Below are 23,618 nucleotides of genomic sequence, written 5' to 3'. Positions count from 1 at the left end.
TCTTCAGCAGTATAATCCCTGTACCTTTTGCAGAATATTCAGTCTGTCCAGAATTTGCTTCATTTTCTGCCCGTCTTGAAATAGAAAGTGTCTCAGGAGTTGACTGACAGCATACCAGGATGCGTTGCAGAAGTCGTGAAGAAAAAGGGTCATCACTGCAAATACTGACTCTTTGCATAAATTTTATGTAATTGTCACTTTGACAGGTATTAAATGCTTTAGCATACAATAACAACATGTGACAAAAGATCTAAAAACACTCATGGTGCAAACTTTGTGAAAATTAATGTTTGGGTCATTCTAAAAAATAATAATTTTTTTTAATCACGGCTGTAGTTTCTCTTTCAGTCTAAAGGGGGCGATGCTGTACTTTTGTGTTCAAGTCACCTCCGGTACGTCTCGCCACAGAGGAAGATGTCCGTCGCGTTTCCTTTGTTGTGATAAATTCTTTATTATAAAAAAGAAAGAAGGAAAATCGCGCGTATATATTTAATCCTGGGCGGTTTAGCAATATTTGTGATAAATAAATCTACATCTATTACCGGCTATAATGAGCGGAGGAGTGTATGGCGGCGGTAAGTGTGTGTGTGTGTGTGTGTGTGTGTGTGTGTGAGAGAGAGAGAGAGACAGAGAGAGCTGGGAAATGAATAAGCGCCGCCACGTTGAGCTAAACTCGCTAGCTGTACGGAGGCAGTAAGGTTTTGAACTTGGGGCTTTTATTTGGTTGTGTTTAACACAGCTAGTAAAACAGTGACCTTAGGTTTAGCTAAAACGTGTGTGCGCGCGCGCGTGTGCCGCGCGGGTGTATGTGCGCGCGCGCGTGTGAAGTGCATCCGTGTGAAGCTTACACTAAAGCTATCATTAATAAACTCATCTCTTGTGCAGATTTGCTTCTTCACACTCTGCTAACTTTTGTACCTTTTCTATTCCTTATCCAACCTCCTATCAAGCTATCTATCTGATCTCTCCATCAAGTCCTGTCTTCCTTCCTATCTATCCCCTTATTCATTCAACACTTCCTCTCATATCTTTCACCAAACATATTATTATCATATTTATCTTTATCCATTCTGTCTTATCCCTCCCTTAATCTATCCACTCTTCCCATCTTATCAATTTGTCTATTCTATCCTATACTAACTATATCTATATCCTATATTAAAGCATTCTCTATCTATTCATTCCTCTGTACATTTTATCTCTCTATTTATCATAACTAACTACATCTTGTCTAGGGTTCTTTTTCTATCTTCTCTGTTTATTTATCCTATCTCTCCAACCATTTCCTCCCATCCTATGCCGTCCAGCCGTCCACTTTATTTGTCCGTTGCATCGTATCCTATCCATTCTGTCCTGTCTATCCTATTTATCCATCATCTCTCTCTATCCATTGCATGATATAATTTCCTTTGTATTTAGATAATCAATGTCAAATAAAACTCTAGCTAAACCAATGGCTTTCAAAGTGCCCAAGGGGTGTGTGATGTGCAGGTGGTTGTTGTTGTTAGTCTTCCAGCTGCTTCTATCGAGGGGTCGCCACAGCGGACCATCCGATACACACACACACACACACATAATTTGGCACAGGTTTTTACACCGAATGCCCTACTTGACGCAACCCTCCCATTTTATCTGGGCTTGGGACGGCCACTGCATCCAGTCCCTGCGGTTTTGGCATTGATTAAAATTTAACCCGAGCCTTCCACGTGGTGGGCAAGAAACCTACCACTGATCCACCAATGCCCTCTATGATGTACATCCAGCAAGGCTTTGACAAAAAAAAATCAAAAGACTGCAACTTCTATCGAAAATTTTAATTTTATCAACTGTCTGGCTGCTTTAAATGGAATGAGCTCACAATTTTATAACCTCTTTCTGATAGGATTTTGTGGTTTAAATCAAATTACAGTCACTGTGACAGTGTTTTAGACCAACAGCTGATGTGTGTAAAGTTCAGAAGAAATATAATGGCACGTGGCATTTTCGTAGCTGGTGGCAAAAAGTTTGACTTGTACTACACATGCCTTTCATTTAATTTTTTTATGCTTTTTATTCAATACATTCTGAAAAAATTCAATGTACAATATAATATACAGCACATTTGTATTTATGACAATAGAACCAGACGGTATGAACAGCATTCTGTAAACAGTAGGTCAAGCTGTATTACTGTATTTATTGATATTTCTGTCTGTTTCTGTTTATTATCTGTCCACCAGACGAGGTTGGCGCGCTGGTGTTTGATATCGGCTCCTACTCTGTGAGGGCTGGTTATGCTGGAGAGGACTGCCCCAAGGTGAGAGCGAAGCCTCAAATACACATTTCCCCACATATTTCATGTGTGAAGTTTAATAATAAAACATGTCGATTTTGCAGGCTGACTTCCCCACTGTGATTGGCGTGACTGTGGACAGGGAGGATGGCACAACGCCGATGGAAACAGACGGGGATAAGGGCAAGCAAAGCGGAACAACGTACTACATCGATACCAACCAGCTAAGGGTGCCACGGGAAAACATGGAAGTCATGTCACCTCTTAAAAATGGCATGAGTAAGTGGCTTCTTGTCATCACTGTTCATTTGTAGGCAAATAAAATATAGGGGAAAATTTGTATTTAAAATACTTTGGATTAAAGAAGGAGTTTTAGTGATTGTAATTTGGTGCACTGTTTAATCAAAGTTAATGAATATCTTCTTGCGATCTGTCTGTGAGCCGACAAAATTAGTTTTTGTCCACAGGCCTGTTTTTTTTTTTAATTTTTTTTTATGGGAAACGGAAAAAAAAAGCGTGGCGCAGAAGGCACCATACACTATTCCAGCCAATCAGCAAAGGCATTTGTAATTGGTTTAGCTTTACATTTATTAATATTAGTTAGCTTGCCCAGTTGTGTCCATGAATTTAGGTTGAGGTGAGGCTTGTATTTGTTCACCGTTGAATTAATAATTAATAATCTTTCTCTAGCATCACTGACTTCTCCTTTCATTTTTATTAAATTCTTATGAAAAAGATTCCAAAGTGCTTTTTTTTTAACAAATGCAATTGTGTGTGTGTATATATATATATATATATATATATATATATATATATATATATAAAATAATTTTTCCCCTAGTTGAAGACTGGGACAGCTTTCAAGCTATTTTGGACCACACCTACAGAATGCACTTCAAATCCGAGCCTAGCTTGCATCCCGTACTGATGTCAGAAGCCTCTGTAAGCGCCACGCAAGCTTTAATTTCTTTATTAAACATAAACATATATATTTCTTCACCCTGGTTTTTCATTTATATTTAGTGGAACACACGAGCCAAGAGGGAGAAGCTGACAGAGCTCATGTTTGAGCATTACAACATCCCGGCTTTCTTCTTGTGTAAAACAGCCGTCCTGTCGGCGTATCCTTTTCTATAAGTTATTTAAAATATGAAATATCCTGGAAATATAACTGTGATCATATCTGATACATGCTGCAGCATCCTTAACTTTTAATTCTATCAGATTCGCAAATGGACGATCAACTGGTTTGGTGCTAGACAGTGGTGCCACACACACAACCGCTATTCCAGTGCACGATGGTTATGTTTTGCAACAAGGTAACTAACTTATGTGGTTTCTCAGCTTTATTTAAATTCTTTTTTCAGATATTTGAGAGATCTGCAGTCATTAGTGAGATAAAACAAAATTGTTGAGACGGCACATGTATAGAGAAAAGAGCTAATCCATGCATGTATACTGACCCCAGAGTCAAACTCGAGATATGAGACAGAAATAGTTAACACATCCATGGTGTCTCTGTTGAAACGTACAATAGATAAGACATAGCAGCATGCTGCGTTTTTTCCTTTTGCCTGAGAGTGGCAGCAGAATGTATGAAGCCAGTTAACTTACATTCAAAAAGAAAACAACATTTTGTGATCATCAAGACTCCCAAAATAGCAGTTGAGAGAAGTTGACCGGTGTTGTATATAGGGCTGCAACAACGAATCGATTAAATCGATAAAAATCGATTACTTAGAGTTGGCAACGAATTTTATAATTCGGAGCAATTTTTTTTTTTTTTCAAAACGAGCGGAGGAAGAGGAAAGATACATGGCGGAGGCAGAGAAATCCGTAATAGGGTAATTGTCTCCCCTACTGGGTCTTAGTGCGTATCTCTTACTGGTATAATCAACATCCATGCGTGTAAAACATTTTATTTTGTGTCTGTATGCATGTGTGTACAGCGCGCGTATAAAGCAAAAGCAAGTCTCATAGAGACGTTAAAAATCCATTTTCTTTCTCTGCTCAAGCCAGCTCTTTGCCTGCTGTGCGTGTCATTAGACACCGTGCCACACACACAGATACACAGACCCCTTCTACTTTCGCCTTTACAGACACACGCACACTCTTTTTCTCTGCTCTACACAGAAACACTGCTCTGTCGCGATTCTTTTCAAAGGTAAAGTGCAGGTTAATTTTTTTATATTAACTTTTTAGCAGTGATTCCGTTAGTGTCACTCAATCGAATGCCATTAGAGAGATTTCTTGTTTATTTTTCCAATAAAACAGTGTTTCCATTGTGTGCGTGCGAATGTGAGACGAGTGGAGGAAAGGGTAATTGCGTAAGACGAGAAGAGGGAGAGGGGAGCTTACTTTAGATTCACACACATCCCACACACGCACAAACGGAAACACTTATTTGTGGGGATTTATTTTTACTTTTTTTAAAGGTAAAGTGCAGGTTAATTAGTTTTATTTTTACTTAATATTTTGTGTTAATCATTTTTATGTATTTATTTTTTCTGCTGTGAAAGGAATAAATTGAGTTTCTATTATTTCTTATGGGAAAATTACATTTGGTTTACGAGTGTTTTGGAATACGAACCCGCTTCCTGGGGGAATTATGCTCGTAATCCAAGGTTTCACAGTATATGTAAAGCATACATGTGTATGTTTTTTGTGTTTTTTTTTAATAATTATTATATGTTTGTGCACTTTCTAAAGATTTTAGTTCTGTTTTTAAATAAAGGGTTTGAAATAAATGCTTTTGTTGTTTGTAAAAAAAAAAAAAATCTGATTCATCGACTGAGAAAAATCGACAGATTAATCGATTATTAAAAATAATCGTTAGTTGCAGCCCTAGCTGTTGAATAAACAGCCCTTGTGGGTCATACTGTATACTAACACTAAGTGGTGTTCTATGATTTTTTTTTCCTTTTTCCTTCTTCTTCCCAGGAATTGTGAAGTCCCCACTCGCAGGTGACTTCATGAGCATGCAGTGTAGAGAGCTGTTTCAGGAATTAAGTGTAGAAATCGTTCCCCCATATATGATTGCATCCAAGGTGAGGTTTGTCCATTAAGTGTAAAGGGTGTCCCAAAAGTCTCTGTTCATAGAGGGTGGCTGTTTCGATATTCTTCGGGTTCTTGGAAATTATCAGGTCACGGTGTACCAGGAAAAGATGATTTACAGGAAAACATTCAAATGCAATTACATGCACAACACCAGATGTTTTAACACACGTTCATCATGAATGTGAGGGACGACTGTCTGTCGTCATCTTGCAAATAAAATAGCAATTGTTTAGAGGATGTTTTGTAAATTAAGTCACATTATGCTAAAAAAAAAAAATCAAGTATAGAGACTTTTTGGAGACCCTGTAGTTCATTTGTGCATGCCATATGATTATTATTTTTTTTTTTTTTTGAGTGTAGCATGGATATGTGTAAGATGTTGTCTTTGCATGTCACATGATTTTATGATGTCATTTTGCAAGTTCAACAGATACAACTTATTTTTGTACTTACAACCTAAAATCAATTTAGGTGGATAATGTCTAACTCATCTGTGCTAAATCCTTCTTTGTCTCCGTGTATGATTTCCCAGCACGGTTTTGCTGTCAGAGACCAAATTTTTACCTTTTAAAAAGTACTCTCCGGTCAAGTTACGGATCGAAGCCGTGGGATTCAGTCAGTTATGCAATTTAATCAATCTTTTGTTGGTTAATTCAGGTAGCGCAGTGATAGCTCAAAGGGCTAAGGCACTGAGTTACTGATCGGAAGGTCAGCGGTTTGAGCCGCAGCTCCACCAAGTTGCAGTTGTTGGGCCCTTAACCCTATCTGCTCCAGGGGCGCTGTATCGCGGGAGGCCTGGAGCCTATCCCAGGAGACTTAGAGCATGAGGCGGAATACACCCTGGACAGAATTCCATCTAACTTTAATTGTTTGTGGAATGCATAAAATTGTTTGTGAATTGCATGAAAATGTGTTATTCTTCTGAAAACGAAGAAATTTGCAAGTGATCCCAAACTTTCGATCAGTAGTGTATGTCACACTACACCAAATTGTGTTTAAAACAAACTTTGAAATGCAGCATTGTTAAAGTACTCTTAAATAATTTATTACCACAAGTCACAGGTGCTTATACTGCTGTTCTCTCATTAAAGGATTCAGTACGTGAATGTGCACCAGCCATCTGGAAGAAGAAGGAGAAACTACCTCAAGTTACTCGCTCATGGCACAACTACATGTGTAACGTAAGAACGTGCGACAGTTCAGAGACTCGAAGACGATGCTCCATGTCTACTGTAGGATAATAACGTAATGTTCTGACACACTAATGCGTTTTTTTTTTTTTTTTTTTTTCTGCAGACTGTTATTCAAGATTTCCAGGCCTCCGTCTTGCAGGTTTCGGATTCACCTTATGATGAACAGTACGTCCATGTATTCTGTACTTCACATTATGTTTAAAATTCACTCTGTGTAAACAGCGATTAATGTTATACGTGGAGGAAGAGAACCCTCTCACTGTGGACTTGTGGCCTTTGCAGGGTGGCTGCTCAGATGCCGACTGTTCACTACGAGCTCCCGAACGGCTACAACTGTGACTTTGGAGCTGAGAGACTGAAGATTCCTGAGGGGCTTTTTGACCCTTCTAATGCAAAGGTAGGCACCGTCAGATTACCATGTGATAGCTGTGTATATAGAAGTCAGTATCATATTTTAAGGTGCACACTGTGTGTTTGTTTATAGGGCCTGTCAGGAAACACCATGCTGGGAGTGGGCCATGTTGTGACCACCAGTGTTGGCATGTGTGACGTCGATATCCGACCGGTAAGATATTGTCTGATTTTTATTAAGTTTTAACATTTAAAGTATTATTAATTACTACAAAGTATTATCACTAGTGTTATTGTACATTCCTGCAGAACTACCAAATCTACCAAAAAAAAAATTATGTGGCATCAGTTTCTGCAGTTGGGTTGATTCATACTTAAACTGCTTTTTCACTGGAATTAGATGCTCTGGTACTGGAGTGATATCTCAGTGTTCTCACTTATGTACATTAAAGAGCTTAACCAAGCAGGGAAACTTGCAGCAACTTTCATATATTGACTGAATTCTAACAAATTTTATTTTTCTTTTCCCTTAGGGTCTGTATGGCAGCGTGATAGTTACTGGAGGAAACACTCTCATCCAAGGATTTACAGATAGACTAAACAGAGAACTGTCGCAGAAAACGCCACCGGTTTGTTTTCCTGTGTTTTGAGTATAAATGTCAATTATTAGGCTTGTCTTCAGTATGTCTTTTCCAAATTCAAGAAGCTCAATGATTCAGAGTAGCCATTTCCAATCTTCTGTGGCCCATCTAAAACTTAATAGTATCTCTAACTAAAATAAATGAAGATTAATGCATAGGTGTACAGTTAAACCTCGGATTGCGAGTATAATTAAAGCAAGAAATAATGGATGGAAATAAGTCATTCCACAACTCAAAAAGAAAAAAGAGAAAAAATATTAATACAAAATATAAAGTGAATATAAAACAAATTAACCTGCACTTTACCTTAAAAAAAGAATTGTGGCTGGTGTGAGACAAGAGAGAAGAGGAGAAGGTGGCTACTGTGCAGGATGATTTTACATGTGCGCACACTAATGAAATCACTGCTCTCTGACAGAGTCTATGTCAGCAAATTGGAATCTAATTAATCTTTTTTTACCTCCTTTTGAGGATTTTGCTGAAATGTGACGTTACATTGTCATTAAATAGATTCATCTCCCGCACTACAACAGTCTTTTTAAACTTTTTTTCTTCACAAGGGATGTTGTTGCAGTACAGGTACTAAAGAACAGTCACATAGACAACACCTTAGACAAAATGAAAAAAATGCTTTACAGGCACACACACATGTGGTCACAATGTTATAGTAAACAGTACACGCATATACAGATGTTGACCATACGAGTGATGCACGTGCACCGAGACCACTTGCGCAGCGCAAAGGAGAGAACCACCATATGGTCATGTGACGTTCGGCAGACAAAGCGTATACGTACTACTCGTATTTTATAGTCTCGCTCGTTTAAAGAGTTAAAAAATATATTACAAATTTTTGCTTGTCTTGCAACGCACTTGCAGACCAGGTTACTCGCTATCCTAGGTTTTACTGTATTTAAATCCCCAAAGAATTAAATTCATCGATTCATTGACACTTTTTTTTAATTAGTTACCCTATTTAATTTTTATTAATTTATTTAATCATACATTTTTATGACGATTCAAACTTAATTGTATTAGAATTTTTTTTTTATTTTTTACATTTAAGGAAAATGATCTCTTAAAACTCATCTGCAGTACATTGATGGCCCACTAGAGGGGAGACACAAACCCACACTTTGGGAATGCTTTAGGAATTTATTAACTCAATTATTTTTGTCTTCTAATTAATTTTTCTTTTTCCATTTAGAGTATGCGCTTAAAGTTAATAGCCAACAATACAACCCTGGAGCGCAGGTTCAGCGCCTGGATCGGAGGGTCTATTCTGGCGTCACTGGTGAGTACTGCTTCACACATCTTAAGCACTGTAGGTCTATGAACTTATGAAAAGAAAAAATAGCATAGCTGTCTCGGGTTGCGGATTTCATTATTATCTTCGTTTTCAGGGAACTTTTCAACAAATGTGGATTTCCAAGCAGGAGTATGAGGAAGGAGGGAAGCAGTGTGTAGAGAGGAAGTGCCCTTGACCAACCTGACCAGCTTTCTTTTGGCCTTTTGATTCTTTCATTAAAGGAATAAAGCTTCTGATAGAACAGGCCTTTTTAGTGGACTCAGGAACATAAAGGACACTTGTACTGAAATGATACAAAAATTAGCCCTGCTTTCTTATTAAATGTTTTTGATTTTATAACTTGGTAATAATTGTCTTGGTCACAGTCTTTTTCTATAATCAGTGTTTTTGTGTCACGTTTGGCGGTTCAGAGCTAAGATTCGATTCTGTATTTTAGATAAACATGGTGTGTCATTCATTACATACCGTATACAAGTAAACTAAGATCCTCTATCTTTCAAGTTGGCTAGAGAGTAAATGATTTAAGTAAGCAATATACAGTAAACTACTTGTTTTTAATCAATGATTGGTGGTTTGGAAAATAAAGTTTTTTGTGACAGCTTTGTGTTTTTATTTCCTCACATCATGCCTTATTATGCATTTCAAATTGACATTACTGATATTTAGCTTCTCTATGGATCTTGAACAAAATCACCAAGAAATGTAAGGGATGTCATTCAGCTATCCATATCAGTTTTCATGTAGCATCAGAGCTCGTACTCAAGGCTTTACTCAGAGGTTGCCGTGACTGAAACACTGTGCTGTATCTGCAGTAGGACTGCATTAATTGTTTAAAAAACAAAAAAAGAGAGATCAATTCACACACAAAGAAATTGGTTTATATATTTAGCATCATTCACTTTTCCATTTTTTGCCTCGGCTAGCTCACGCTAGTGCAGTCTTTTTAGGGAAAACGTCAATCAGTTGCTTCTGCTTTTGTTTTTCTTTCCTTTCTCGCCTTGTTTTACTCCTCAGGTGTTTCTCAAGACTTAGCCTGAAATTAGATATATGAAAAAATTAGCACATATAAGCATGTAACTCCAGTCTGAGATGTTTTGCTAGGTCATTTAAATCCCGGTCTTCGGGCTCACCTTGTGTAAGGGCCGACAAATGACGGTGTATAGAAACGTTTCCTTTTGTAGATCTTGTTCATGTTCCAGGGAATAGGATGTTCTCTAAAACGGTACCTATTTCATAAACATAAAAATGCCATGTTACACTTATATATGTGAATATATGTTTCCACATACAGGCCTGTCACAGGGAGAAAATTTAAATACTTACCAGAACGTTTTGCCAAAAACATTTTTCCTCCATTCTCCAGGCCTGCCTTTTTCCTGTCCTGTCTGTAACAAACGGAGAGAGTCTTCTCGCTCTTTCACAACAGTGTCGAGTCTCTTCATTGATCTTTCCACCTAATAAAATAAAACCTTTGGTTATTTCTAAACCAGTGGTTCTCAAAGAAGGAATTTGGGAGACTGTTAAGTAACAGTAGTGGAAATTCCAACCCAAAATCACGGATATTACATTTACTATGGACGTTTGTCTGGTCACTGGAATTCAGTGTGTTTAATTGGCACTGCTGAGAAAGTATAGCGACACTAGCTAGTTATAGTCAACTATAAGTCAAATTAGCTGGACTTAGTCTCAGAGAAAGTGTGTTTGTTTTTTATGTTCCCTGAAACATGTTGTGGGAGCTGTTGCACAATAAAAAGAATTTGGCAAAAAGAAAAGGAAATTAGTAACGACTAAATTGTATACACGAGGATCGTTCAAATGAAACCAAGACTGTTGAACACAGTTTTGAAAATAAAATCTCCATTTATTTCTCCACATAATCCCCTGCTACACTAATATATAGCCAGAAAATTATTGTTTACATTTACCTTAAGGATTTTATAAAGTTAAAAGCACTTTCTACTTTATACTGTAGGTGAGCCATATCAAGTTTAAATTAAAGTAACCAAACTGGCAACTAGTGTAAGATTAATCAATGCTGATAAATACTAATGCGTTTTTATTCAGTCCAGGAATTTTTTTTAGGGATTTTATTATTATTATAATTTTTTTGCCATTTAAATGAGCTAAAAATTAGTGATAACAGAAAACAATCCCACACCCGGGGAATATGGTGACAACCTTACTGATCAGAGAATTAAAGTGTCTGCTTACCTTCTTAATGCGTTCTGGACTAGGCATTGAAACACACTGCCGTTTCGACTCTTGTTCTATAGTATTTAACATGTTCTTTTCCTTTAGAAGCACATACCTGCAACATAAAAGAGATATGATTATGGAGAGCAAACCACGTAAAAAAAAACATGCACCCAAAACAAGGTGTCTCTATACTGTTCACCCTGTACAGGGTTGTGAGAGGCATTGAGCCCATCCCAAAGGATTTAGGGATTTAGGGCACAAGGCGGGTACTCCCTGGACCAGGGGCCAGTCCACTGCAGACACTACAGGAAATTAAGAAACACTGATATGTCTACACTGCATGTCTTTGGACTTTGGAGAAAACCCACCAAGCACAGATAGAGCATGCAAACTCCATACACACAGACCAGAAGGCGGGACTCATCCTTGACCTTGGAGGTGCAAGTCCACGGTGCTAACCACTACACCAAACATTATATTTTTGTGCTTTGTATCTTTTATAATAAGGGTCACCACATCAGATAATTTGTATGTCTTTCCTGTCCAAACTATATTTTGTGTCATTAATGTTTGCCAGTTAACCACGTTAGAGATCATTGTCTGTGCCACTGAAGTATTTATGCCTAATACTTGTAACTAAAATGTGTGCACTGTGCTCAGTGAGACTGTTATTTAGAACCACAAACAAACCAGATCTCAGTTGGCACCGGGAATGGGATCATACACTAAAATATAATCTGCCTGGCCAAAAAAGGTTTTACTCTCTAAGATTTGTTCAATCACATTTAGCTCTAAACCCTTTTCCATTGTTCTGAAGTCCAATCTTTATACTCCTTAGCAAACTGAAACTTTTTTTCTGATTAGTCTAACTATCAAATAAATAGCCACACAGCTGTTTAGTCCAAATCCTGTGAGTTCTTATCACACGGTGTGTAATAGTGAAAAGAAGAGCATTTCCATAAACATAGCTTTGGTTTTTACGCTCGATTTTTACCATGCAACTTTACAAATAGAGTTTAATCACTCTCAGTTTACTCTCAAGTCACATACTTTACAGTCAGAGGCAAAAGACAGTTCAGCAATATCCTTCCAGGTTTTAATAATGTGCTGAAGATTTCATAAAAGTTCATACTAATTTCACATTACTGTCTTACAGGTTTCTAAATTATTAGAATGACTGATTATTAGAAATCTAAAGTAGTGGTAAAGTGCTCGCCCTTTTATACGGAGATCGCTGGTTCGAACCCCGGGTGATGCTGTTTTCCTCTCACAGCCGGAGGTCTAGAGGGAGCTGATTGGCCAAGCTCTCTCAGGGGGGAGGGATGAAAGGTACTCGCGCTCCCACATTAATCACGGCTCTACAGCCAATCAGGGGCGTCTGTGAGCTGCCCCTCCGCCCCTAATGGTGCATGAGCAAGCAGTTCGAAAAGATGCGGTCGGCTGACGGTTCGGAGGAAACACGTGATAGTCTTCGGCCCTCCCGGCTGAGTGGTAGTAGTAGCCTTAATGTGGGAGCCCCCTAGTGACAGGGAGGAACTGGCTACGACTAAATTAGGGAAGAGAAATAATTTAAAAAAAGAAAGAAAAGAAATCTAAGTGGAATTAAACATAAACGTTACCACAGCTTGTGCAAGTCTTCATTACTCTTTGCTCTAAGCTGTTTAGCTGTCCATGGAGAACCTGTGAGAATTCAAACAAACAACAAAATTAATCATGGTGCATAATTAAGTAAAGTCATCTTTTATATAACTTGCCAAAATGTTTAAAATGCTGTTGCTGAAGATACACCAATCAGCCATAACAATATGACCACCAGCTTAATATTGAGTAGGTTTCCCCCTTGTGCCACCAAAAACAGCAGTGACGTTTGTTCTGAAACCTTTCCTTTTCAGCAATCAGAGATACAGTAGCTCTTAGATCGGATCAAAGTACATGAAGCAACCTTAACTCCGCACTTGCATCAGTAAGCCTTGGATGCCCTGGTTCACCGTTTTTTAATTCTTTGCATTACTTTTGGTTGGTTCTTACCACTAAAGTCCAGAAACATCCCACAAAAGCTTTAGTTTTCAAGTTGCTCTGACCCAGTCATCTAACCAACCAACCAACCAACCAACCAAATTTTGTCCAGCAAACCAAATTTAAAGTCCTTTAAATCCTTATGTCTGCCCATTCTTCCTTTTTTTTTAACACATCAAATTCAGGGACAAAAGAGAGAGAAAAAAAGCTGCCTAATATACCCACCCACTCACAGGTGGCATTGGCACGAGATATTGTAACTGCAGCTACTGTGAGAAGGTCCATGGGTGACCAAGGCTTACTTATGCACTTACGGAGCGTAGACAGGCGCGTATAGTCTGATCCGATAAAAAAAAAAAAGCTACCGTACATCAAATTTTTTAAATGGTTAATGCTTGTTTAATTAAAAAAGAGGGGTAAAAAGAGGGGACCTACACAATATTAGACAGGCGGTCATAATATTATAGCTGATTGGTGTATGTGTGAACAAGGCACCAACAAGAGGCACAGAAATAATGATAACACTAAACAACAATCACTAGGTGACCTGGTTAGTTAGTTTTATAAAGCTGATGGAGATTCAGTGCTACCTGATTTAACTGTAGTCTCTCCCCAGTTTTCAGGCAGGTCAAAGAACTCCTCCAGGCCCCACCTGCTGGTGGATGTGTGGAGAAGGCGAGCATGCTCAGGACGGCTGAATCGAAAAAGATTGTAGTTTTGCCTGGAAAATGAGATAAGACAGTGTTCATTAAATAGTGACTCTCATTCACATTTACAGCTTCCTGTGCTGCTAAAAAAGCTTAGTGCTGACCTGGAGTTAAACAATAACACACAAAAATTACCTCCGTACACAGGAATGATAGTTAACCAGTGTATGAGATGAATATTGAGCTTTGTTTGGGAAAGATATTTTAACAACGCTTTGAAATTGTCTGCAAAGTGAGGTGAGACGGCATGCAGTGGCCGCCGCCATCTTGAACGGCAATGTCAACGCTGAGCTGGGTTGCCAGATAATTTCACCAGAAATCACCGTGTCCCAGCAACTTGCAATTTGACCTATTCCATTCATCCATCTATTTAGGAACCTGTGTAGTCAAGACTATGGAGTGTGAATGCTAATTTTATTTATTCACATTTAATGACCACCAGTCAACATTCACTACCGCATTCACACACTAGAGGCAATTTCAAGTCCTTAAGTTCAACCTTTATTCGTCACATATATGTTCATTGTTGCACAGTGAAATGCTTTATTATTTGCATATCCCAGGTTTTGTCTTTGGACTGTGGGAGGAAACAGGAGTACCTGGAGGAAACCCACAAAGCATGGGGAGAGCGTGCAAACTCCACACACACAGACCAGAGGAGGGAATCAAATGTTCAGAAAATATAGTATGTTCTTTCAGTCATTAAATACATTTTGTTTTGATCATACTAGGAAGTGGGACCATATACTTTTTATCTAAAGTTTTTTTCAAATCAATTTAATGCACAATAGCATCAGTTTAAGTTATAGCATCTTATAAAATATGTTAAACACTAATGTCATAAAAAAGTATTTATTATAATTAATAATATGAAATAAATGTCAGTCACCCCAAACGATGTCGTTGGTGTTACTGTTACACACAAAAGAAAAAAAGGTTTATTTTGAAATACAGTTGACAATTTAAAATTGTTTCTGCATCATAGGTCACTAGATGAAGAGGGCTGGACAAATGCAAAAAGTATGTCAAATGTCTCTCTGCATTTGTTTATAAATGTCATAATTTATTTTGTAGTTTCATGCAAAAGTTTAAGTCTGTCATTGGTGTTGCCCTATGACATCATAGTTTGTGAAGGGCCCTCTTGTAATTAATTGCTTTTGACATAAAAAAAAAAGTGTGGTTTTACACATGGAAGTCATTTGGCAAATATTTTAATAAGATAGCGCTTTATCCTGTGTACAGGGTGAAGGGAGCTTGTGCCAGGAGACTTAGGGCATTAGGTGGGGTACACCCCGGATGGGGTGGCAACCCCATTGCAGGGCACACACACACACACACACACACACACACTCACATGCTCATTCACACATTCACAAATGCCAATTTGTACACCAATTAGCCTCATCTGCATGTCTTTTGACTGTGGGAGGAAACCTGAGTACCCGGGGGGAAATCCATCAAGTACAGGGAAACATGCAAACTCCATGCACACAGACCCTAGGGTGGGAATCAAACCTGGACACTGGAGGTGCTTAAGCCACCATGTCACCACAAGTAACATTAATTATTATATGTATACAAAAACATAAAAATGCATAAATCTTTACTTTTTGTAGATTTATAAAGTTTAAAAGTAAGTTCGTGCTATTAAAGAATTTCAGGGGTAAAAGAAGAAATACATTTCAGGAAATGTCTTATAACAAATTCCACCTTTTCTGTAGAATGACATACTGTACAGTATACGAAAGTGGTTTTATACACAATTTGGCAACACAAGTCCATGTTTTTTATATTTGACAAATAAAATCCCTTGACTGTTTTATGTTTAGAAATTATTTTGGAATTAGATATATTAAATGTTTTGGTAATTAAATAGAAAATGTAATGTATGTAGTGTATGTGACGGTTATTTTTTAGACCAGGTATAACAGTCGACAATTACCAAAATTACCAAAACTGATGGTAAAATTGATATTATTTCATTAGTAAAGGCTATTTTAATAGTAAATAGTACGTTTATGGTAAGTTAAAAATACCACAAACAGTATTATAATTAATGCACTGTACATACATAACCATAAGCAATAAGAATTAAACGTCGGCTGAAACTAATGAGATTTTACTTCCGTCGCATCCGTGACGTCACTAATAACGGACGAACCAATCAGTGAAGCCCTCGGTGAAGCCCTGCCCCAAACAGTCATGGCGGGTCTGAGCGTCCTGCGGGCTGCGGGAGCCTTTGCCGCCAGGATAAATCCCTTAAAACGTGCAAATCAGTCGGCAGATCTACTTTCCAGGGCAGTAGTACGCTCAGAACAAGGTAAAGCATGCGTGTGTTTATCAGAACTCTTCACATATTCATACAGACGCTTTATTATTAGCAGTGACCTTGTCCTCGCGCTTTAGCTAAGTAGGCTAATCAGGCAGCCTGTGCTCTAAACGGAACCTTTCATTCCAACAGAAGGACACTACACAGGGTGTTAAATTGAGGCTTTGACATTATCAGTTTGGTGATAAATAACTTTTATATTATTATTGTGTCTCTGTAGTCAAGGCTAATCTAGTTATTTTCTTACAGCTGTTGTGATATCAACAATGCTCATAGTATTATCATTATGATCACTAAGCAGATTGTTTTTAAGTAACGTGAGCAAACATCCTACAAGAGCTGCAGTTTTGGAGTTGCTCTGACCCAGTCCTCCATAGCCATCACAATTTGGCCCTTGTTAGAGTCACTCAAATCCTTATGCTTGCCCATTTTCTCTGCTTCTAACACATCAACTTCATAAAAAAAAGGTTCACTTGCTGCTTAATATATCCCACCTACTTCCAGCCTCATTGTAATTATGACATTAAAAATGTAATTACTGTGAGAAGGGACAAATTGTGATTGCTAGGCGTCGGGGTCAGAGCAACTTCAAAACTGCTGCTCTTGTGGGATGTTCCTGGTCTGTGGTGGTCAAGACCCATCAGAAGTAATCCAACAAAGAAAACTTTGGTCAAATTAAGCAAAAGGTTAATGCTGGTTGTGTTAGAAAGTTGTCAGAACACTGTGTTATGGTGGCAAAAGTGAACCTACTTAATATAAGACCGGTGGTCATAATGATATGGCTGATTGGTGTGTTTAAATAACTAATTTAAAAAAAAGCATTTAAGCAAATAACTCTTTATCCTGGTTAAATTTCTGTATCTAGTTAAAGCTTATTTATTATGTTTTTTTTTTTTTTAAGAGTATATATCAGTATAAGATTTACTTCTGTCAGGTTTGCATGCTTATGGTTTTTCTTATGTTCATAAGTTGTCCAACATTACAGTTTGATATTAACTAGGGATGGAAATCACCAGCGATCACCCGATATGTTGTGATCACTATAGCTAGGTGCTGATTTGGTCCTAATTCATTGTTTAATTTTTCGTTTCAATTCTACACAAATGTCACAAAATAGTTTATTCTTGGCCCATAGGATGCTGTGCTGCCTCCCCATGTCTGAATAATTTAGTTCCCACCGTCTGTAGGATGGTAGAGAAAGTGCAATATTTTTAGCATTACAAATACAAATGTATAAAAGTCAGTGCTTTGGAGTCAGTATGGCGCTACATGAATTGCCGCACAAAGCAATCACGATCCGTAACTGAACTGCTACCCTCTACCCCCCCCATCCCCCATTTTTTAATATTAACTACCGCTTCACCAGAGGATAGTTTCTTCACCAGAGGATATAAATTTTCATACATCAAATCACAACAAAATGATTGTAGTTAATAACAACCTAGTTAATTTTTAAATAATTCATTGCTGAATCATATAATTATGCAACAAACTACAGTGAAGCGTGCTTAGATTGTCATTCTGAAGATTTCCAATAACAGCATCCCACAAAGTGTTTTATTTCTCCACTGCAATTTATCACCTGTTGCTATTCATTTTTAATTAGTTAAAGATCAACACTTCATGTTTAACCTGTGTTTAGTTATGGGTGTTTAATATTGTGGAAGAAGTTAGTTTTTTTTGTTACCCATGTTATAATGTCTATAAACAGTTGTTTCTGTCTGCTTTACCATACTTTAGAAATAAACTCCTTGAATAATCTCCTTACACAAAGTGACATCATAGCAATGATCATGAGTTACTTTAAGAGACAACATTTAAATGACTGCTCTGCTTTGCCTTGTCCTATTGTTAGACCTGATGCTGTAGGACATTACTCACCTCCTGAGCAATCAGAATTGAGAATTTAACAGCACTTTGGTGTGATTATATATATAATTAAGGATATTTGGAACAAAGTCACGGTCGGTTGTGCCTTGTTGTCATGTCCAAGGCTTCACTGGCTGTTGCAACAGAAGGACACTTTAGGTGCTGATTGAAGCTCTGCTGCAGTGTAGAGCCTGTAATGTGGGTCACATGTCTGCCACATACGGGATGGCTTTATGAATAAACTCAATCAGTTGCATGTTAGCACAGGTTTAACAGCCATCAGTGAAGAGGTTTACAATTACTTGAGTTTATATGTTCATAGGTACACTGACTAAAATGAGGCATGTCTTCTTGATGTATCTGTTTGCAATAAATGTTCCCTTTTCTAAATAATATTATGTACTTCAGTCTGGGGCCAAGTCATTAATTGTATTATGTTTTTTGTAACAGTTGCTGTCCGTTATGGAAGTCATGGGAAGAGAATGTTTGTCATCAAGCCCACCGACTTCTATGACAGAAGATTTCTCAAGTTGCTGGTTAGTCTTAAAAAGCAGTCCTTTGACAAATGTAGAGTTGGAAAAATGTGCTCAAGGTGGTTTTATGTTTTACATGTTACAAAATTTTAATTTTCACTTAAAAAAAAGTTTAGAAGACTAATGGTTTACTTTTTGGAAAGTTGCATTTTTTTTATTTTTTTTGCTATTACCTGAGTTGATACGTTTGTTGTTTTAAGTTGAGAAAGATGTTTATTGAAGAATCAGAAAACTAAAAGTATATATTTTTTTTTATCTCCATCAGCAATATTATATTCTGCTTACCGGGATCCCTGTTGCAGCTTTTGTGACGTTTGTGAATGTTTTCGTCGGTAAGTTAAATTACCGTTATGTGACTTTATTGATTGACATGACGTTATTGACGGTATGTGATGTTATTGATGACACATGATGTCTTTGGTATATAACATGGTCATTATGTCCTAGGTGAGGCTGAATTGGCTGAAATCCCTGAGGGCTATGAGCCAGAGCATTGGGAGTACTACAAGGTATAGTTTGAAATATATAAAAATATGTTGCAATATAAGGGGTGTTCAAGTCAAACCGGGAAATGTGAATGAAGATGTAAAACTGATTGATATTTACAAAAGCCTTTAAGCACAATACAGTACAGTATTGATTATGGTGCAAACGATAGTTCTGGTCGAAGTGGCTTACAACTTGCTGCAGTTGTTTCCATTAACATCGAGTTAGTAGAATGCCTGATACTTGAAAATTGACACCTTTTTGCCAAATAGCAAAAGGGACACATCTCTCGGTGGGAACTGTACACACGATCACTCACAAATGGCACTTTCACATTACAAGCACCCTCCAAATGATTCGGCCATTACAGGAGTTCGTGGGAGGCCAGCATTTCAGTCGTGATGCAGGTGGTCTGATCTTGGGTCTAGCATATTAGGAGATCTTTTTATCACAGGTTTAACCAACCACTCGTGAAATGCTTAGATAAGGGCATAAGTGTAGCTGGGGTTTGTATACAGAAGTTACTTTTTTACTTTTCATAATTGTGTTCTTTTATTCTACTAGTCCCGGTTTGACTTGAATGCCCTTTGTATTATTTCAGGTCTCGCAATACAAATGTGGTCAGGTTGTTTTTCTTGACTTTACAGAGCTGTCTAGACATTAAATGCATGCAGACTGTATACGCTTAATGTTTATGGATCTCTGTGTTTTATTGTGTTCAAGCATCCCATTACTCGATGGATTGCCCAGTACGTTTATGACAGTCCAGTGAAGGATTACGAGAAAATGATGGCACTTATCCAGATTGAGGCAGAGAAAGCTGAAATGAGGTAAGTTAATAAGGGTTAAAACTTACCTGATTTTCCATGTTTTAAATTTTTTCGGCACATGGACAAACAATTGATCACACTGTTTCAAGCCAGAATACCTTTAACATTTAAAAGTTTTGTGAAATGACTTTTCTTCATCCCGAAGGTATTTGTGGATGCATGCATACATCACTCAGCATGTTCACAGATTTTTACATTACTTTTTTTGCATAGTGAAAGATGAAAGGCCAAAGTAAAAATGAAAAATACAGAAATGCACTGCCTAACCAAAAATAGTTCATCACTTCAAAAGGGTAAAATTACTGGCCTGCATCAAGTCCCTGAAACAATTAAGGTGATTTGAAATGACTGAAATTGGGTAAAGAACTGTCCAGCACATTATTAAAACCTTTAAGGACCGTGCTGAACCTTCAACTTTGTGGAACAAAAATGATCAGAAAGTAGTCATGGAATGGCCATCACTTAAATGTGTGGGAATTCACTGATAGTAGAAATCACAGCTATGTTAAATTATGTAAATAAGAGCATTTCCACATGCACACAAAGTGATTTTTTTTCTTTTTTCTTTTTTGTCAGATGGGTATGTCAGGGTAATAAGTGAAGCTCATGAAGTGACACAAAGTAATTATAGGTCCAAAACATTTGTATACAACTTGATCACTATCTGACGGAATGCTCTCTTCAGCTCTGTTTCACTTCGAAACTATTTTCTAGGTTGAAAATAAAAATTGAAGTCTATAATGAGGAAACTAGTGATCAATATTGCAAGTGATCGTTGTAAAAAAAAATTATTATGAAAAGGTTATTTAACATTCAGTTATTACTGTATTAGAGTAACCTTTATTTAAAATGAATGTTATTGCTTATATTTTGTTTTGTGAATGCTTTATGAACAATATTATGGCTTATTATTATTATTTTTTTTTACATAGACAAAAACATCTTGAAGTTCGGAAGCACATGAGGGCCAAAGGAGATGGACCCTGGTTCCATATCGAAACAGTTGATCAGAACCTAATCGACCAGAGCCCTAAAGCAACACCTGACAATTGAGCCTGGATATCTGATTCCATCACCTCAAACCTGCCCCGAACTATTGTCATTATACAATGTATAATGGATACTGAAGTTTGTGCAAATATATTTGTTCTTTTGCCACTGGCACCAATAAAGTGTAGACGCCAGATTCTAGTGTTCCATTTATTTATTTACTTTTACTTGCTGTTAGTAATTCCCCTAATATAAACAAATATTTGAAAATTGTTAATATCAGGATGACCCTATAACCACTATACAGACTGTAAATCCAAACCTGACATTTAATTTCCCTGAATGCAGGGTAGGAAAATTGGATGCTTTGATTAGTTGCAAGAACAACAGTGCAACCAACAACAGTGCAACCATTAAAAAGTAATACATCCATATGTATTACACCCAAATGAAAATAGAGGAGAGTGCACCAAGTTGGTTTTATGGCTGTTCTTTGGGAAGTGTAGAATTTGCACATATTTATATTATTCATAACCTTGTCATGATGTATAGGACTCTAGTTTTTAGCTGTACTACAATGGAGCAAGTATTTGTCTGATTACTTGAGCAAACTTTACTTATACATTTAAGGTTATTAATTAAAAACTGCTATATTTTTGGTTGACAAATCGTTTACAGTAAATAAATGTTATGGAGTCTCTGCTGCTTCATTGACTTTTTTGGTAGATGACCATCTCCAGGCAGAGTTGACCCACCTCGTTTACACTTTATAAACAATAGATTTAATTGTAGTCTATATGGTGATTTAGATTCAAACCATTTGTCCTGTATTTGTTTTAATAGCCCTGTAACATGTCTTAACACTTAAACTGCTCATAGCAAATGAAACTTTTTAGCTGATCTTGTGACTTGTGATGGCAACTCATTTCTTCAACAAATAATTTAATTCCATAGCCATATTGGGTGAATATTTATGCCATCCTTTTCAATTTGGTCTTAATTTTGCAATAATGTTGCAAGCGATACAGGATTATTTTCTGTAGGTGCATGAAATATAATCCCACCAAGGTGAATATTACTTTTACGGTGTAAGACTACAAAATAAGCAAACATGTGAGGGTGTGATAATTTATGCAAGCCACTGTAAACAAGGTCACATTGTCCTTACATTCTTGGCACTTACAGTACTGCAGGACAAAACATGCAAAGGGCTGAAGATTTATGCAAGCCACAGTAAACAAGGCCTATGAATTTAAGGATTAGGTTTAAACCATGAACATAATCTTGTGATCAATCTTTTGTTTTTAGAGCCCATAACTTTATATTAACATTATCTTGAACAAGTAAAACATTCCTATCTAAAAGACATTTGTCAAGGTAGCATGGTGGCTTAGGGTTTAGTCAGGTGGCTTAACCACGTTTCTTATGTTTCCTTGGGATAGGCGCCAATTCTCGCATGACCCCACATAGGATATTGTGTATAGAGAGTAAGTAATTGAGTAAACTGATTGGCAAGTATGAGTAACGTCTTATACGTCTACTTTTAATTGCTATAACTCACTTGCATTGTCTATCCATTGATATTCATCCTCATTCACCTATATTTGCACTTATTAATTTTACTCACACAGGGTACATCCTGTATATCACATGTTTGCAATCCATTGCGGGGCACACAATGAACAATTTGGGAATGCAAATGAACCTAATCTGTATGTCTTTGGACTGTGGAAAGAAACCGCAGTACCCCAAGGAAGCCCTCTGAGTACAGGGAGAACATGCAAACTCCTTTATGAGGTCAGGCACTCATGTTAGATGAGAAGGTCTGGCTCATAATCTCTGTTTTAGTTTATTCCAAAGGTGCTCAATATGGGGTTGAGGTCAGGCCTCTGTGCAAACTTGTCAAAACATGTCTTTATAGTCCATGCTTTGTGCACTGGTACACAGTCATATTGGAATAGAAAATGGCCTTCCCCAAACTGTTGCCACAAAGTTGGAAGCATAGCACTATCCAAGATGTCTTACATTTACATGTAGGCATTTGGCAGACGCTTTTATCCAAAGCGTCTTACAAAAAGTTCTTCCGTCATTGAATAGATACTTACACCGGGTTACTAGGTTACTAACTAACTGCAATCAGTCAAACACTGTTGGGGGGGGGTGTTTGGGGGTTAGTTCAAGAACTGAAGAAACAGATACATCTTGAGTCGTCATTTAAAGATGTCTTGGTATGCTGAAGCATTAAAAGGGCTGATTGCCCTTTACGGGGGTTAAGGAGTCTGATTGAAACAACTGCATTCAATAAGTAACAGGTTTGAACAAATATATTTTTTCCATATAATCTATCTATCTATCTATCTATCTATCTATCTATCTGTCTGTCTGTCTGTCTATCCATCCATCCATCCATCCATCCATCCAACACATGCATGCTGTTTGATGTACCAGCAAAACATTTAAAATGTATCAAATTCAAATTTTATTTGTCACATACACAGTCATACACAGTACGATATGCAGTGAAATGCTTATATGACCGCCGGTGACCTTAAAAAGAAAATAAAAAACTATATATAAGGAATAAATATTAATAAAAAAAAATAAAATACAAAGGAAAATAAATGTAACTAGTAAAATAAACAAACTGTACAAATAAGGGCATGTAAAAATATCACAAAATATAGAATATAGGAATATGGGGGGAAATATATATATATAACATTTTTAAATGTTTTAAAGTGGCAGATAAACATGTATTGTATAAAGTGACTTATGAAAAGTGACATGTGCAATAGCTTCAGATATGTAAATATGTATCATTTATATTCGGAAGCATTAA

The 23,618-nt window shown here is 37.2% G+C and overlaps 3 protein-coding genes across 3 annotated transcripts; 2 read left to right on the top strand and 1 right to left on the bottom strand.

Moving 5' to 3' along the window:
• The first annotated feature begins 395 nt into the window (after positions 1 to 395).
• actl6a (actin-like 6A) lies at positions 396 to 9,421 on the top strand. Its single transcript, XM_053499199.1, has 14 exons — positions 396 to 575; positions 2,220 to 2,296; positions 2,377 to 2,551; positions 3,114 to 3,214; positions 3,296 to 3,393; positions 3,497 to 3,591; positions 5,213 to 5,319; positions 6,421 to 6,510; positions 6,626 to 6,687; positions 6,805 to 6,919; positions 7,007 to 7,087; positions 7,407 to 7,502; positions 8,722 to 8,808; positions 8,918 to 9,421. The coding sequence occupies exons 1-14, from the start codon at positions 551 to 553 to the stop codon at positions 8,996 to 8,998; spliced, it is 1,290 nt and encodes a 429-aa protein (XP_053355174.1). The 5' UTR covers positions 396 to 550; the 3' UTR covers positions 8,999 to 9,421.
• Positions 9,422 to 9,679: 258 nt separating this feature from the next.
• mrpl47 (mitochondrial ribosomal protein L47) lies at positions 9,680 to 14,017 on the bottom strand. Its single transcript, XM_053499200.1, has 7 exons — positions 13,878 to 14,017; positions 13,626 to 13,756; positions 12,639 to 12,699; positions 11,035 to 11,131; positions 10,147 to 10,277; positions 9,954 to 10,049; positions 9,680 to 9,856 (listed from the first exon to the last, which is right to left on the bottom strand). The coding sequence occupies exons 1-7, from the start codon at positions 14,006 to 14,008 to the stop codon at positions 9,748 to 9,750; spliced, it is 756 nt and encodes a 251-aa protein (XP_053355175.1). The 5' UTR covers positions 14,009 to 14,017; the 3' UTR covers positions 9,680 to 9,747.
• Positions 14,018 to 15,934: 1,917 nt separating this feature from the next.
• ndufb5 (NADH:ubiquinone oxidoreductase subunit B5) lies at positions 15,935 to 20,975 on the top strand. The gene is made up of 6 exons (XM_053498898.1): positions 15,935 to 16,062; positions 18,391 to 18,476; positions 18,739 to 18,805; positions 18,921 to 18,982; positions 19,683 to 19,789; positions 20,722 to 20,975. Exons 1-6 carry the CDS (start codon positions 15,945 to 15,947, stop codon positions 20,840 to 20,842), a joined length of 561 nt encoding a protein of 186 aa, XP_053354873.1. The 5' UTR covers positions 15,935 to 15,944; the 3' UTR covers positions 20,843 to 20,975.
• The last annotated feature ends 2,643 nt before the right edge of the window (positions 20,976 to 23,618 follow it).

This window comes from Clarias gariepinus, chromosome 6, assembly GCF_024256425.1.
Source record: "Clarias gariepinus isolate MV-2021 ecotype Netherlands chromosome 6, CGAR_prim_01v2, whole genome shotgun sequence".
NCBI lineage: Eukaryota > Metazoa > Chordata > Actinopteri > Siluriformes > Clariidae > Clarias > Clarias gariepinus.
Note: the sequence above shows the minus strand (reverse complement) of the source record. Positions and strands in the feature narration are given on the sequence as shown.